The following is a 15,575-nucleotide window of genomic DNA, read 5'->3' as shown; positions in this document are numbered from 1 at the left end:
ATGTGCTATTGCAGAGCTAGTTAACATTAATGAAGGGATTCAGGGAAACTGGAAAGCTGGACTTGAGTTCTGGAAGCAGGAAGAATAGTGCCTACAATCTGCAGGAGCTCTGGGATATTAAAGTTCGGAGGGGTCATTTGAAATGTGATGTTTGTGGCAAGACAACTATTAAATGTATGATGGTGACTGGCAATCTCTTTAGTTGGAGATGGCCAATATAGTACAATTTTTTTTTTTTTTTTAACAAATTGGTCGTATCCCACCGAGGCAGGGTGGCCCAAAAAGAAAAACAAAAGTTTCTCTTTTTAAATTTAGTAATCTATACAAGAGAAGGGGTTACTAGCTCCTTGCTCCCGGCATTTTAGTCGCCTTTACAACACGCATGGCTTACGGAGGAAGAATTCTGTTCCACTTCCCCATGGTGATAAGAGGAAATAAACAAGAATAAGAACTAGAAAGAAAATAGAAGAAAACCCAGAGGTGTGTGTATATATATACTTGTACATGTATGTGTAGTGTGACCTAAGTGTAAGTAGAAGTAGCAAGACGTACCTGAAATCTTGAAAGTTTATGAGACAGAAAAAAGACACCAGCAATCCTACCATCCTGTAAAACAATTACAGGTTTCCGTTTTCCACTCACTTGGCAGGACGGTAGTACCTCCCTGGGCAGTTGCTGTCTACCAACCTACTACCCTGAACAAAAAAAAAGGTACTATATTTAAATTTACTACAGTAACTAACCTTAGACATGCAAATCTTCTCTTAAAGGTCTTGGAAGAGAAATTGCCAAATATCTTCTCATTTCCACTTTCTGGACCCTTCAGGAGGTAACCTTTCTTTAATATATTCTCACCATTTGTCAATATAGCCTGAAAAATATAAAAAATAATTAACTGTGTATTAAAAAAATTACCTTTTATATAAAATGTTATACCTTTAAATAAAATATTCTGTAGACGAGGCAGAATAACATAATAATTTTGGATCAACTATTATAGTCATGCATATTAATACTATTCTGTTGACAAGTCAACACATTAAAATATTGCAGTGAATATTCTGCTAAAGAACAATGGTACTAATTTCCCATGATATGAAAACAGCATCAAAGAGGAAGAAGAAGGAAGCAGAGGAAGAAGAGGAAGAGGAGGGAGGGAGGGAGGGAGGGAGGGAGGGAGGGAGGGAGGGAGGGAGAGAGAGAGAGAGAGAGAGAGAGAGAGAGAGAGAGAGAGAGAGAGGGAGGGAGGGGGAGGGAGGGGAGGGGAGGGGAGGGGGAGGGGAGGGAGGGAGGGAGGGAGGGAGGGAGGGAGGGGAGGGAGGGAGGGAGGGAGGGAGGGAGGGAGGGAGGGAGGGGAGGGAGGGAGGGAGGGGAGGGAGGGAGGGGAGGGAGGGAGGGAGGGAGGGAGGGAGGGAGGGAGGGAGGGAGGGAGGGAGGGAGGGGAGGGAGGGAGGGAGGGGAGGGAGGGAGGGAGGGGAGGGAGGGAGGGAAGGGAGGGAGGGGGGGGGGGAGGGGAGGGAGGGAGGGAGGGAGGAGGGGAGGGAGGGAGGGAGGGAGGGAGGGAGGGAGGGAGGGAGGGAGGGAGGGAGGAGGCAGGAAAGGAAGAGAGGAGAAGGAAGCAGGAAAGGAAGAGAGGAGAAAGAAGCAGGAAAGGAGGAGGAGGAGGAGGCAAGAAAGGAAGAGGAGGAGGAGGAAACAGAAGAGGAGGGAGGGAGGGAGGGAGGGAGGGAGAGAGGGAGGGAGGGAGGGAGGGAGGGAGGGAGGGAGGGAGAAAAGAGAGGGGAGGGGAGGGAGGAAGGGAGGGAGGGGAGAGAGGGAAGGAGGGAGAGAGGGAGGGAGAGAGAAAGAGAGGGAGGGAGGGAGGGAGGGGAGGGAGGGAGGGAGGGAGGGAGGGAGGGAGGAGGCAGGAAAGGAAGAGAGGAGAAGGAAGCAGGAAAGGAAGAGAGGAGAAGGAAGCAGGAAAGGAAGAGAGGAGAAAGAAGCAGGAAAGGAGGAGGAGGAGGAGGAGGCAAGAAAGGAAGAGGAGGAGGAGGAAACAGAAGAGGAAGGCAGGAGAAGAGGAGGATTCAGGAGAAGAGGAGGAAGAGGGGAGGATGAAGAGGGGAATGGTGCGGATGACGAGGACAAGGAGGAAGATGAGGACAAGGAGGAGGAGGGTAAGGACGAGGAGAGAAAGAAGGAGAAGGAAAAGGAGGAATAGGATGAACAGAAGGAATAGGAGGAATAAGAGGAAGAATAAGGATAAAAGGAGAAGGAAGAGAAGACAATACTTACAAGATCCCCTTGTTCAATGTCAGTGTCCACTTCATAAACTTGTTCCTTCAGATCATCGACACGGGGTAATCTGAAGCCAGGAAGTCAATTACAATTTTTTATACAATACAAAATTGCCTCTTTATTTGCTTTCCTTTCATTACATCAAAATTGCACATAGTAGTGATTATTATTATGTTAATTACTATTATTATTATATTCATGGAGGAAGCGCTAAATCCATAGAGGTCATACAGCACCTGAGGAATGGAAGGCATTAATGCTCAATTCAAGGAATTGGAGCATAGGTTCAATTCCTTGAAACAAGAACCCCCTCACTAACATTAATGTATGTCTGTTGAGGGGGACAACCAAGTAATGATGATCTACAGAGGAAATTTTTAATCTCACATATTTAGGCTGACAATCACTATTAAACTGTTTTAAAGCTTGCTTGCTTATTTTGCAATTTCAGCCTAATAACTTACACTACAGTTATAGCTGCTCATGAAAATTAAAAGTCACAATGCTAGGGTAGAAAAAATTTACAAATAACCTGCAGGTTGAAGAGGAAACTTTAGATGTTTCACTCCATCCTCAGCCAGTATCAAGTCACAAGTGATTTGTTGAACCAACTATAGGTGTTAAATGAGGCATGTCTTGGATATTTTGTTTGAGCACATGATGCATCTTCTAAGTAAGCAAGATAAAAGAATATAAATTCATAATACCTTGGTAAATGGAGATAAGACCCAGAATAAGGTAAGTATTTATGTGTGATGGTAGTAAGGTCTTGTGAGTATGTTGCAAGGCACTGCCGCACTAAAGGGTTCGTTACTTCCTCTTCCAAATGAACAGCAGCTAATGACTGCAAAGTTCTTGTGACTCGACGTACAACACAGTGCTGCAAAGATTTAAATACAGTACAAAACAATCAAGTAGGTTTTTCTATGTACAATAGTGTTGCAATGTTTGAATTATGATCATGCAGCTTACTATTCTAACAGTATTCTTAAAGCAAGGGCATTGCCAGTACTTTTCACCAGAGTTGTTGTCTCCTTCAGTTATTACTGCTAATGTACACTACCAGCAGTGCCAGTAGTCACCCTTAACTGCCACTGCTAATAACTTCTGCTTTTTCCAATACCCATTGCTAGTTCTACCAGTATATCACCAACATCCACTCTAGCACTACCAGCAACATCAGCCAACACTGCCATCCCCAGTACTGGTTGCTGAGACTGCTAATTTTACCACAATGTACTGTACATACCTTTTTATTATTATTATCACACTGGCCGATTCCCACCAAGGCAGGGTGGCCCGAAAAAGAAAAACTTTCACCATCATTCACTCCATCACTGTCTTGCCAGAAGGGTGCTTTACACTACAGTTTTTAAACTGCAACATTAACACCCCTCCTTCAGAGTGCAGGCACTGTACTTCCCATCTCCAGGACTCAAGTCCGGCCTGCCGGTTTCCCTGAATCCCTTCATAAATGTTACTTTGCTCACACTCCAACAGCACGTCAAGTATTAAAAACCATTTGTCTCCATTCACTCCTATCAAACACGCTCACGCATGCCTGCTGGAAGTCCAAGCCCCTCGCACACAAAACCTCCTTTACCCCCTCCCTCCAACCCTTCCTAGGCCGACCCCTACCCCGCCTTCCTTCCACTACAGACTGATACACTCTTGAAGTTATTCTGTTTCGCTCCATTCTCTCTACATGTCCGAACCACCTCAACAACCCTTCCTCAGCCCTCTGGACAACAGTTTTGGTAATCCCGCACCTCCTCCTAACTTCCAAACTACGAATTCTCTGCATTATATTCACACCACACATTGCCCTCAGACATGACATCTCCACTGCCTCCAGCCTTCTCCTCGCTGCAACATTCATCACCCATGCTTCACACCCATATAAGAGCGTTGGTAAAACTATACTCTCATACATTCCCCTCTTTGCCTCCAAGGACAAAGTTCTCTGTCTCCACAGACTCCTAAGTGCACCACTCACTCTTTTTCCCTCATCAATTCTATGATTCACCTCATCTTTCATAGACCCATCCGCTGACACGTCCACTCCCAAATATCTGAATACATTCACCTCCTCCATACTCTCTCCCTCCAATCTGATATTCAATCTTTCATCACCTAATCTTTTTGTTATCCTCATAACCTTACTCTTTCCTGTATTCACCTTTAATTTTCTTCTTTTGCACACCCTACCAAATTCATCCACCAATCTCTGCAGCTTCTCTTCAGAATCTCCCAAGAGCACAGTGTCATCAGCAAAGAGCAGCTGTGACAACTCCCACCCTGTGTGTGATTCTTTATCTTTTAACTCCACGCCTCTTGCCAAGACCCTCGCATTTACTTCTCTTACAACCCCATCTATAAATATATACCTGTACATACCTGTAAATCCATAATCCAGATTACAATTGTTTAAATTAAAAATGCACACAGATGTACTTACTGAGATATCATCAAGAGGATACATCAGGAGTTCCCTCAGGGGATCATTATTCAGCATAACTTTGTTCTTAGAAGCATACTCCTCAAAATCTATGGGGTCGGCAAGTCGTGGCTTGACCTGCAATATCAACAAGTAAAGGAAAGCACCAAGAAACTGAGCCTGGCCCTGTAATGTATAAACAACAATTCAAGTATTTTTTTAATATAATTCTATGAGGTGAAAATAATTTAACCATGAAAAATAATTATATGCATCAAAAGTGGAAAATTACCTGTGTAGCCGTTGCTTTGACTGCCTGGGATACATTCTCTCTCACCTGAGCAGCCATACCTGGCTTACCCAAGGCACGTGTGAATTTACGTTCTGCCATGATGCCTGCCTAGAGGTTAAAACACATTGTGTGAATTATACATGCAATTTGATACCAATTACAGGATGCCAATAATCAGCAATATGAGAACTATTTCTAACTTCTTAAATTTTCCATTTTGGAATTCCTTATCTCTTAAAGAATAAAGAAAAAACCTGAACACAGAGTAAGCAACTTTGGCTATAGTTCCAACTATTACTCAATAGAACTTGGCCATTAGTATAAATTTTACAAGACAGTATGTCTATACAACTTATGTATATCATGGAATAAGTATGAAAGTATTTCTAGTGCAAACTGATATTCTGGGAGATATTAACAAAAATAGTACATTTATTTTGGTTGCACAGCACATATGAGTCATTCAGCATTTAGTATTACATCACACACCTAGCTAAATGTAAATAAAGATGCATATCTACCAATGGTTGAATAAGGTTAAATCACAATATGTTATTTTAGGTTGAATTAGGTGGGTTTCATTAGTTCATTACCTTTTTACCACTTGCACAACAAAATAAGAGCTCAACTGAAAAACCAGCTTAATATAGAACAGGTCACCAATCATTAATCTGGCAATCAGTAATCTGGTTCCATCAGTAATCCAGCACTAATTTTGGCTAGCATAACTTCAAATTTCCAGGGTCGCTACACCAACCTACCGCTACTGTTTGGTGCAGCTACTTGCTGCATAAGCCATTCCAGTTTCTTCTCCATTTATTGTTGTAACCCGCTCACTTTTAGCCCTAGCTATGGTTCCAATGAATAAAAGATATGCTTCTCATTGTGTAAAACACATGCGCCATACATTGTCCATAAAAGATAAGGTGGCTTTGAAGCCACTGTCGGTCGCCATGCGCTCAGCTCATTCAGATAAGCTATGACCAGTAAATTTGGGCCTGCATATGAGAGAATAGGTCTGTTTGGTAAGTGTGCACTATATAAAAAAATCCTGCAGCACAGTGCATAATGAGAAAAAAATGCAACCGCGTTTATGGTGTAAACCCGACTTTGTGGTGTATTTTCATGGGTTTGTATGGTTGTCTTCTCGTCTTTTATGGAAGATATATTATAGAAATAGATATAATTTTGATTGGTTTAACACCAGAAAGTACCTTAAAATTGAGCTCATAGTAGCAGAAATGCTCAATTTTTGCTGATGTTCCAAAGTAAACAAAAGACGTAACCATCCAATACGTGTCCAACTGGACAGTCTAATACGCAGTCACGAATGGATTAACATTATTTATACAATTATTACAATAATGAAGTAGTCTGCATAACAGTAAATCTTCTGTTTTTTGCATGAATAAAAATTCAAACCGGAAAGCAAGCATAATATGTATAAAAGGCGCCTGGAGACGTGACTAATGAAGACAAAATATTATTTTAGTGTTAGGAATGTCTGCACTGTTTATTCTGGACCCTATTTTGAAATTAGCATCTTTTGAAATGTGTGAAATTGGCCAAATTACCAATTTCTGACCGCTTTACTGGGCAGTTGAAATAGGTGAATGGGTGTTTCTTGTACTCAATTGACAGAATAGAAGGAATACTTGCGAAATAGCTATCAGTTTGGTAGACTGGAGCACTGGAATGGGCAAAAAATAGGGCGTAAATTGGGTGAAATCGCCGATGCATAAATATCGCCACTGGGTTAAGTGCGTTCTAACCTAACCACTCTGTAATCAAGCACAATCACTAACCCAGCACCCTACAGGTCCCGATGATGCCGGATTAGTGACAGCCAGCCTGTACATTTAAAAATATAATTAACAAATGAAATCCACTGAGGATCAGTTATCTACTATTGCCAAACACTTAAATAATAATAATAATATCTTCATTTCTACAACTACATGTACAAGGTATACAGGCCTAGCTGACATCAATGACATAATGCTACATAGAAAGTTGTTTGCTATTCAGAGCGTTTCAGGCAAATTAGGTCAATTTTGTCCCAGGATGTGACCTACACAGGTCGACTAACACCCAAGTACCCATTTTACTGATTGGTGAACATGGACAACAGGTGTAAGGAAACACACCCAATATTTCCACAAATGCCGTTAATCAAACCCAGACCCTCAGTGTGTGAACCAAGAGTTTTTGCTACCAGGCCACGCGCCTGGTGGCAAAGCACTATTAGAATACTTGAAGTATACATGCTTCATTGTTTAATCCATGATAGTAGTAGTAATTACCACTAGGCTAAAACCATCTAGAATACCTTGAAACCACTCAACATAACTGAATGGATAAGCAAGCAAGTTTATTCAGGTACAATTACAAACTCTTTGGATCATTACACTTGCTTTACATAATAATATGTGCAAATTACCTATACCTGGAGATTACCTGGAGAGAGTTCCGGGGGTCAACGCCCCCGCGGCCCGGTCTGTGACCAGGCCTCCTGGTGGTTCAGAGCCTGATTAACCAGGCTGTTACTGCTGGCTGCACGCAAACCAATGTACGAGCCACAGCCCGGCTGGTCAGGTACCGACTTTAGGTGCTTGTCCAGTGCCAGCTTGAAGACTGCCAGGGGTCTATTGGTAATCCCCCATATGTATGCTGGGAGGCAGTTGAACAGTCTCGGGCCCCTGACACTTATTGTATGGTCTCTTAATGTGCTAGTGATACCCCTGCTTTTCATTGGGGGGATGTTGCATCTTCTGCCAAGTCTTTTGCTTTCGTTGTGAGTGATTTTCGTGTGCAAGTTCGGTACTAGTCCCTCTAGGATTTTCCAGGTGTATATAATCATGTACCTCTCCCTCCTGCGTTCCAAGGAGTACAGGTTCAGGAACCTCAAGCGCTCCCAGTATTTGAGGTGTTTTATCTCCGTTATGCGTGCCGTGAAGGTTCTCTGTACATTTTCTAGGTCAGCAATTTCACCTGCCTTGAAAGGTGCTGTTAGTGTGCAGCAATATTCCAGCCTAGATAGAACAAGCAACCTGAAGAGTGTCATCATGGGCTTGGCATCCCTAGTTTTGAAGGTTCTCATTATCCATCCTGTCATTTTTCTAGTAGCAGGTAAAACAGAGTGACTTGTTTTCAGAGAGGCCTGGGTATCAGTTCACTGGGAAATACAGAAATACAGTAAATAATACAGAACATAACCTATGGGAGACATTCAGGTTAGGAAGGGGGTGGACAGGTCCAATTCCTTGGATCAAGAGCCTCTCCCTCAAGAGGGGGCTAATCTGTTCTAATAAAATTAAACACGCTGAATGCACAGCTTCCCATCCGATCAGCGAGGTTAACCAACGTTGGGTTGGGTTAGTACTTTGATGGGTGACCGCCTGGGAATACCTAATGCTATTAGCATCATCCTTTCAAGGACCCGAATGGAAATAAATCACCTTATCTGACTTTTTGGAGGTTATCCTTGGTAGTTTACACTATGTATGATAACTGTACTCATGTGTACCTGTGTCTAAATAAACAAGCTAAATCTCCACTGACGTGAAATGAAACACACTTCTTAAATAGCAATTTGTTTTTTTCGAAGTTACATAACCATGATTGACATAAACGAATATAACTCGCATATCACATTCTCCACCATATCTTAAATTATCGTAAGAAAAGCGGCAGGTGAAACTGTTAACTAAGACGGCCATGAGACTTGGGTGGGGCACTGTCTCATTTACACCTCTACCTACGCAAAACAACTCCAAATTTCATCCACTCTTATTTTACTACAATAAGGCTTCATTAAGGGAGTAAGTTAACTCAACAGATGAGACCAGCTTACCGAGATAAATTAACTACAAGGTATATTTTGTAGTTATGTGAGAGCGTGTGAGGCCTGGCATATTGTTTACATTGTACAAACTGGTCGCTTAATATAAAAACTGAACTAAGTTTTTATCTGGGTTAAGAAAGTGTGTGACTGCACCACTGGCTGAGTAAGTTAAGTAGGTGAGTAAGTAAGTAAGTAAGTAAGTAATTAAGTAAGTAAGTTTATTCAGGTATACACAAATACAGTTACATAGAATTATCATACATAGCAGCATATGTGTAGAGAACCTAGGATAACCCAAAGCTGAGTGAATCAAGTAAGTACATAAGATAAGATAAGATAAGATAAGATAAGATTTCGTTCGGATTTTTAACCCCGGAGGGTTAGCCACCCAGGATAACCCAAGAAAGTCAGTGCGTCATCGAGGACTGTCTAACTTATTTCCATTGGGGTCCTTAATCTTGTCCCCCAGGATGCGACCCACACCAGTCGACTAACACCCAGGTACCTATTTGCTGCTAGGTGAACAGGACAACAGGTGTAAGGAAACGTGTCGAAATGTTTCCACCCGCCTGGAATCGAACCCGGGCCCTCCGTGTGTGAAGCGGGAGCTTTAGCCATTTTGGGCAAATCAGGTCAGTTTTGTCCCAGGATGCGACCCATACCAGTCGACTAACACCCAGGTACCCATTTTATAATGATGGGTGAACATGGAGTTTACCTGGAGAGAGTTCCGGGGGTCAACGCCCCCGCGGCCCGGTCTGTGACCAGGCCTCCTGGTGGATCAGAGCCTGATCAACCAGGCTGTTACTGCTGGCTGCACGCAAACCAACGTACGAGCCACAGCCCGGCTGATCAGGAACCGACTTTAGGTGCTTGTCCAATGCCAGCTTGAAGACTGCCAGGGGTCTGTTGGTAATCCCCCTTATGTATGCTGGGAGGCAGTTGAACAGTCTCGGGCCCCTGACACTTATTGTATGGTCTCTTAACGTGCTAGTGACACCCCTGCTTTTCATTGGGGGGATGTTGCATCGTCTGCCAAGTCTTTTGCTTTCGTAGTGAGTGATTTTCGTGTGCAAGTTCGGTACTAGTCCCTCTAGGATTTTCCAGGTGTATATAATCATGTATCTCTCCCGCCTGCGTTCCAGGGAGTACAGGTTCAGGAACCTCAAGCGCTCCCAGTAATTGAGGTGTTTTATCTCCGTTATGCGCGCCGTGAAGGTTCTCTGTACATTTTCTAGGTCAGCAATTTCACCTGCCTTGAAAGGTGCTGTTAGTGTGCAGCAATATTCCAGCCTAGATAGAACAAGTGACCTGAAGAGTGTCATCATGGGCTTGGCATCCCTCGTTTTGAAGGTTCTCATTATCCATCCTGTCATTTTTCTAGCAGATGCGATCGATACAATGTTACGGTCCTTGAAGGTGTCTTAAGGAAACGTCCTAATAGGTTAAGATTTAATCTAAGTCTGCTCGAAATGCCTAGCCATGCTAGGTGTCCTAGTGGCCCCCTCTGTAATTAGTATTTTATAACATGTAAACCACACAATACCCAAAACCTGTAAACCCCACATTGTAACCCTTATAGAGAATAAACTTGAATTGAATAAGGCTCTTGGAGCAGGAAGAGAGTGGACCTAGTAGCGTCCAGTGAAGAGGCGGGCCAAGAGCTGGGAATCGACCCCTGCAAGTACAATTAGGTAAGTGCAGATTTAGGTGATTGTAACTATCATGCATAAGTAAGGTTATTTAGGTAAATTACCATATATAGTGTAAATTACCAAGGATAATTTAAGTCAAACAGGGTGATATTTCATAACCTAATATAGTACCTAATTTGTATTGAGGGCACATAGGTGGCATATACAACACATGAGGTTTGAGGGATGCATTACAAGTACATATTGCTTAGTGTTTGTCAAAAATTACATGGGTGGCTCGATAAAAATTCGCATCCAGCTCCTCAGAACTGGGGCGCGTACCCACGATACAACAAGCATCACCCCTCGAATTGGCATCCAGCTCCTCAGAACTGGGGCGCGTACCCACGATACAACAAGCATCACCCCTCTGAATTGCAGCACTGAGTCGCTGAAACAAGAGCTAGCTGCCCTGGGATCCCTAGTTGCCCTAATGAGTCTTTTGCCTAGCTCCTTAAGGAACTTTGATGCACTCTTTTCCTATAAGCCAAGGGTGTCTGAGCCTATGGGAACAAAGATATAATAATAATAATAATAATAATAATAATAATAATAATAATAATAATAATAATAATAATAATAATAATAATAATAATATCTTTGCTTCAACAAGTACATGTACAAGGTATACAGACCTAGCTGACATCAATGACATACTACTGTATAGAAAATCGCTTGTTATGCAGAGCATTTCGGGCAAATTAGGGCAGTTTTGGCCCCAGGATGCGACCCACACCGGTCGACTAACTTATAAGTACCATTTTACTGATGGGTAACATAGACAACCGGTATAAAGGAACACGCCCAATGTTTCTACCCTTGCTGGGAATCGAACCCAGACCCTCGCCGTGTGAAGTGAGAGCTTCATAAAGGTTCATAGAGCTTAATAAAGCCACCAGGCCACGGGGCACCGTTACGGTGTACCGTTACGGTGTCCCGTGGCCTGATGGGCAAGTTAAGATAAGATTTGTTTAGATTTTTAACCCAGAGGGTTAGTCACCCAGGATAACCCAATAAAGTTAGTGCGTCATCGAGTCACCAAGGATAGCAACAGTCAGTGCGTCATCGTGCCACCTGGAGTTTACCTGGAGAGAGTTCTGGGGGTCAACGCCCCCGCGGCCCGGTCTGTGACCAGGCCTCCTGGTGGATCAGAGCCTGATCAACCAGGCTGTTACTGCTGGCTGCACGCAATCCAACGTACGAGCCACAGCCCGGCTGGTCAGGTACCGACTTTAGGTGCTTGTCCAGTGCCTGCTTGAAGACAGCCAGGGGTCTATTGGTAATCCCCCTTATGTATGCTGGGAGGCAGTTGAACAGTCTCGGGCCCCTGACACTTATTGTATTGTCTCTTAACGTGCTAGTGACACCCCTGCTTTTCATTGGGGGGATGTTGCATCGTCTGCCGAGTCTTCTGCTTTCGTTGTGAGTGATTTTCGTGTGCAAGTTCGGTACTAGTTCCTCTAGGAGTTTTCAGGTGTATATAATCATGTATCTCTCCCACCTACGTTCCAGGGAGTACAGGTTCAGGAACTTCAAGCGCTCCCAGTAATTGAAGTGTTTTATCTCCGTTATGTGCGCCGTGAAGGTTCTCTGTACATTTTCTAGGTCAGCAATTTCATTTGCCTTGAAAGGTGCTGTTAGTGTGCAGCAATATTCCAGCCTAGATAGAACAAGCGACCTGAAGAGTGTCATCATGGGCTTGGCATTCCTAGTTTTGAAGGTTCTCATTATCTATCCTGTCATTTTTCTAGCAAATGCGTCATCGAACCGCCCAGGATAATCCAATAAAGTCAGTGAGTTATCGAATCACCAAGGATAACCCAATAGTCAGTGCGTCATCGAGCCACCTATGATAACCCAATAAAGTCAGTGCGTCATCGAATCACCCATAATAACCCAATAGTCAGTGCGTCATCGAGCTACCTATCATAACCTATTAGTCAGTGCTTCATCGAGGACTATCGTCTGTCTTATTTCCACTGGATCCTTTAATCTTGTCCACCCAGGATGCGACCCACAGCATTCGACTAACACCCAGGTACCTACTTACTGCTAGGTGAACAGGGACAGCAGGTGTAGGGAAACATGCCCAACGTTTCCACCAGTTCCGGGGATCGAACCACGAACACTCAGTATGTGAGCTGTGTGTGTTATCAACCGAGCCACAAGACCCCCAATATTTTCTAGACTTTTGGGACTCTCTAAAGCTGCCAGCTGCCCCCTTTCCTCCCTGTTTAACCGGAGACAGGCATTAGCCAATGTGAATGCACATGTGTAGTCCCACGCCACCTGCTTGCCGTCTGTCCAGGCTTGCAGGATAATTCCATCTGGTTGCTTTTGGTTGCCAACAGATCTGCATAGTTCGGGTGGCTTCCTTATTACTGGGCATCCTGCTTTTGCATGGCTCCTCTTGACGATGTTATTATTAACCTCTTCATGCCTTGCATCTAGGATCTACGGAAACAAGATCATGGTACCCGAATCGGTCTACCGGTTTACTGCCGCAGATACATCTGTGCTCGGCGAGGATAGTAGCGGCAAGGCGAAGAGCAAGACCAATGCGGCCCAGTACTTGGACTGCCCAAAGATGGACATGCAAATAAAGCTATTGAATTTTCTTTGTGTTTAGTTTTCGTACATACCAGTAAGTTTACGGTTTTATAATTGTCTTATACAGGAACTTAAGTACAAATTAACCTCAGATAATCTCAGAGGATCTCACTTTCAAAGACCACAACATCAATCACATCTGCTTGAAAAATGACAGGATGGATAATGACAGCCTTCAAAACTAGGGATGTCAAGCCTATGATGACACTCTTCAGGACGCGTGTTGTATCTAGGCTGGAATATTGCTGCACACTAACACCACCTTTCAAGGCAGGTGAAATTGCTGACATAAGAACACAAGAAAGGAGGAACACTGCAGCAGGCCTGTTGGCCCATACTAGGCAGGTCCTTTATAATCCATCCTACTAACAAAACATTTACCCAACCAAATTTTCAAAACTACCCAAGAAATAAGCTCTGATAATTCTATCCATTCATATGCAAGTCCCACTCAAATCCAACCCCTTTCACTCATGCACCTATCCAACCTAAACATGAACCACCCAAGGTTTTAGCCTCAACAACCCAACTAGCTAGACTGTTACACTCATCAATCACCCTATTTCCAAACCAATACTTTCCTATGTCCTTGAAAATGTACAGAGAACCTTCACGGCGCACATAAGTGCGATATGACACCTCAATCACTGGGAACGCCTTTAGTTCCTCAACCTGTACTCCCTGGAACGCAGGCGGGATACATGATTATATACACTTGGAAAATTCTAGAGGGATTTGTACCAAATTTGCACACGAAAATCACTCCTTATGAAAGCAAAAGACTCGGCAGACGATGCAACAGGGGTGCCAATAGCACGATAAGAGACAACGCAGTAAGTGTCAGGGGCCCAAGACTGTTCAACTGCCTCCCGGCATACGTAAGGAGGATTACCAATAGACCCCTGGCTTTCTTCAAGAAGGCGCTGGACAGGACCCTAAAGTCAGTACCCGACCAGTCGGGCTGTGGTTTGTACGTGGCCAACAGTAACAGCCTGGTTGATCGGGCCCGTTAAGAGACCATACAATAAGTGTCAGGGGCCTGAGACTGTTCAACTGCCTCCCAGCATACATAAGGGGGATTACCAACAGACCCCTGGCAGTCTTCAAGCTGGCACTGGACAAGCATGATCCACCAGGAGGCCTGGTAACAGCCCTGGCCGCGGGGGTGTTGACCTCCGAGACCCTCTCCAGGTATACTCCAGATAACCTGGAGTTTACCTGGAGAGAGTTCCGGGGGTCAACGCCCCCGCTGCCCGGTCTGTGACCAGGCCTCCTGGTGGATCAGAGCCTGATCAACCAGGCTGTTACTGCTGGCTGCACGCAAACCAACGTACGAGCCACAGCCCGGCTGATCAGGAACCGACTTTAGGTGCTTGTCCAGTGCCAGCTTGAAGACTGCCAGGGGTCTGTTGGTAATCCCCCTTATGTATGCTGGGAGGCAGTTGAACAGTCTCAGGCCCCTGACACTTATTGTATGGTCTCTTAACGTGCTAGTGACACCCCTGCTTTTCATTGGGGGGATGTTGCATCGTCTGCCAAGTCTTTTGCTTTCGTAGTGAGTGATTTTCGTGTGCAAGTTCGGTACTAGTCCCTCTAGGATTTTCCAGGTGTATATAATCATGTATCTCTCCCGCCTGCGTTCCAGGGAATACAGGTTCAGGAACCTCAAGCGCTCCCAGTAATTGAGGTGTTTTATCTCCGTTATGCGCGCCGTGAAGGTTCTCTGTACATTTTCTAGGTCAGCAATTTCACCTGCCTTGAAAGGTGCTGTTAGTGTGCAGCAATATTCCAGCCTAGATAGAACAAGTGACCTGAAGAGTGTCATCATGGGCTTGGCATCCCTCGTTTTGAAGGTTCTCATTATCCATCCTGTCATTTTTCTAGCAGATGCGATCGATACAATGTTATGGTCCTTGAAGGTGAGATCCTCCGACATGATCACTCCCAGGTCTTTGACGTTGGTGTTTCGCTCTATTTTGTGGCCAGGATTTGTTTTGTACTCTGATGAAGATTTAATTTCCTCGTGTTTACCATATCTGAGTAATTGAAATTTCTCATCGTTGAACTTCATATTGTTTTCTGCAGCCCACTGAAAGATTTGGTTGATGTCCGCCATTAGACACTTCGAATTATTAAATAAAAAGTCAAGAATTTTTATTTAGGTTTCAAAACTCCTTATTTTTTACGATGACTCGCGAGATCGTAATAACATGATTACAAACAAATCACGAAACTCACTGGCCTGTGAGTAATCTCACTTGCCACGAGTTCAATCCCCACCCGTTCCGTGATTTTTTTTTTTCGGGCATCCAGCAGATTTAACCTAGCATAATCTAAAAAAAATAAAAAAGAAACACTTGCTTGTTTCCTGCAGATTATTTTTTTCAATAGTCTTGGAGGCATATGTATATTATGGGCACA

The 15,575-nt window shown here is 43.9% G+C and overlaps 1 protein-coding gene and 1 pseudogene across 1 annotated transcript; one reads left to right on the top strand and one right to left on the bottom strand.

Annotated features, from left to right (window-relative positions):
* Window positions 1-643: 643 nt before the first annotated feature.
* LOC138851010 (dedicator of cytokinesis protein 9-like) lies at window positions 644-8,952 on the bottom strand. The gene is made up of 6 exons (XM_070081756.1): window positions 8,860-8,952; window positions 5,007-5,114; window positions 4,736-4,852; window positions 2,985-3,157; window positions 2,275-2,344; window positions 644-871 (listed from the first exon to the last, which is right to left on the bottom strand). Exons 2-6 carry the CDS (start codon window positions 5,103-5,105, stop codon window positions 680-682), a joined length of 651 nt encoding a protein of 216 aa, XP_069937857.1. The 5' UTR covers window positions 5,106-5,114; window positions 8,860-8,952; the 3' UTR covers window positions 644-679.
* On the top strand, window positions 8,309-8,430 carry LOC138852102 (5S ribosomal RNA; annotated as a pseudogene).
* Window positions 8,953-15,575: the final 6,623 nt, after the last annotated feature.

The sequence above is a fragment of the Cherax quadricarinatus genome, unplaced genomic scaffold, assembly GCF_038502225.1.
Source record: "Cherax quadricarinatus isolate ZL_2023a unplaced genomic scaffold, ASM3850222v1 Contig4030, whole genome shotgun sequence".
In the NCBI taxonomy this organism is placed as follows: domain Eukaryota; kingdom Metazoa; phylum Arthropoda; class Malacostraca; order Decapoda; family Parastacidae; genus Cherax; species Cherax quadricarinatus.
This window is presented reverse-complemented; position numbering and strand designations above follow the sequence as displayed.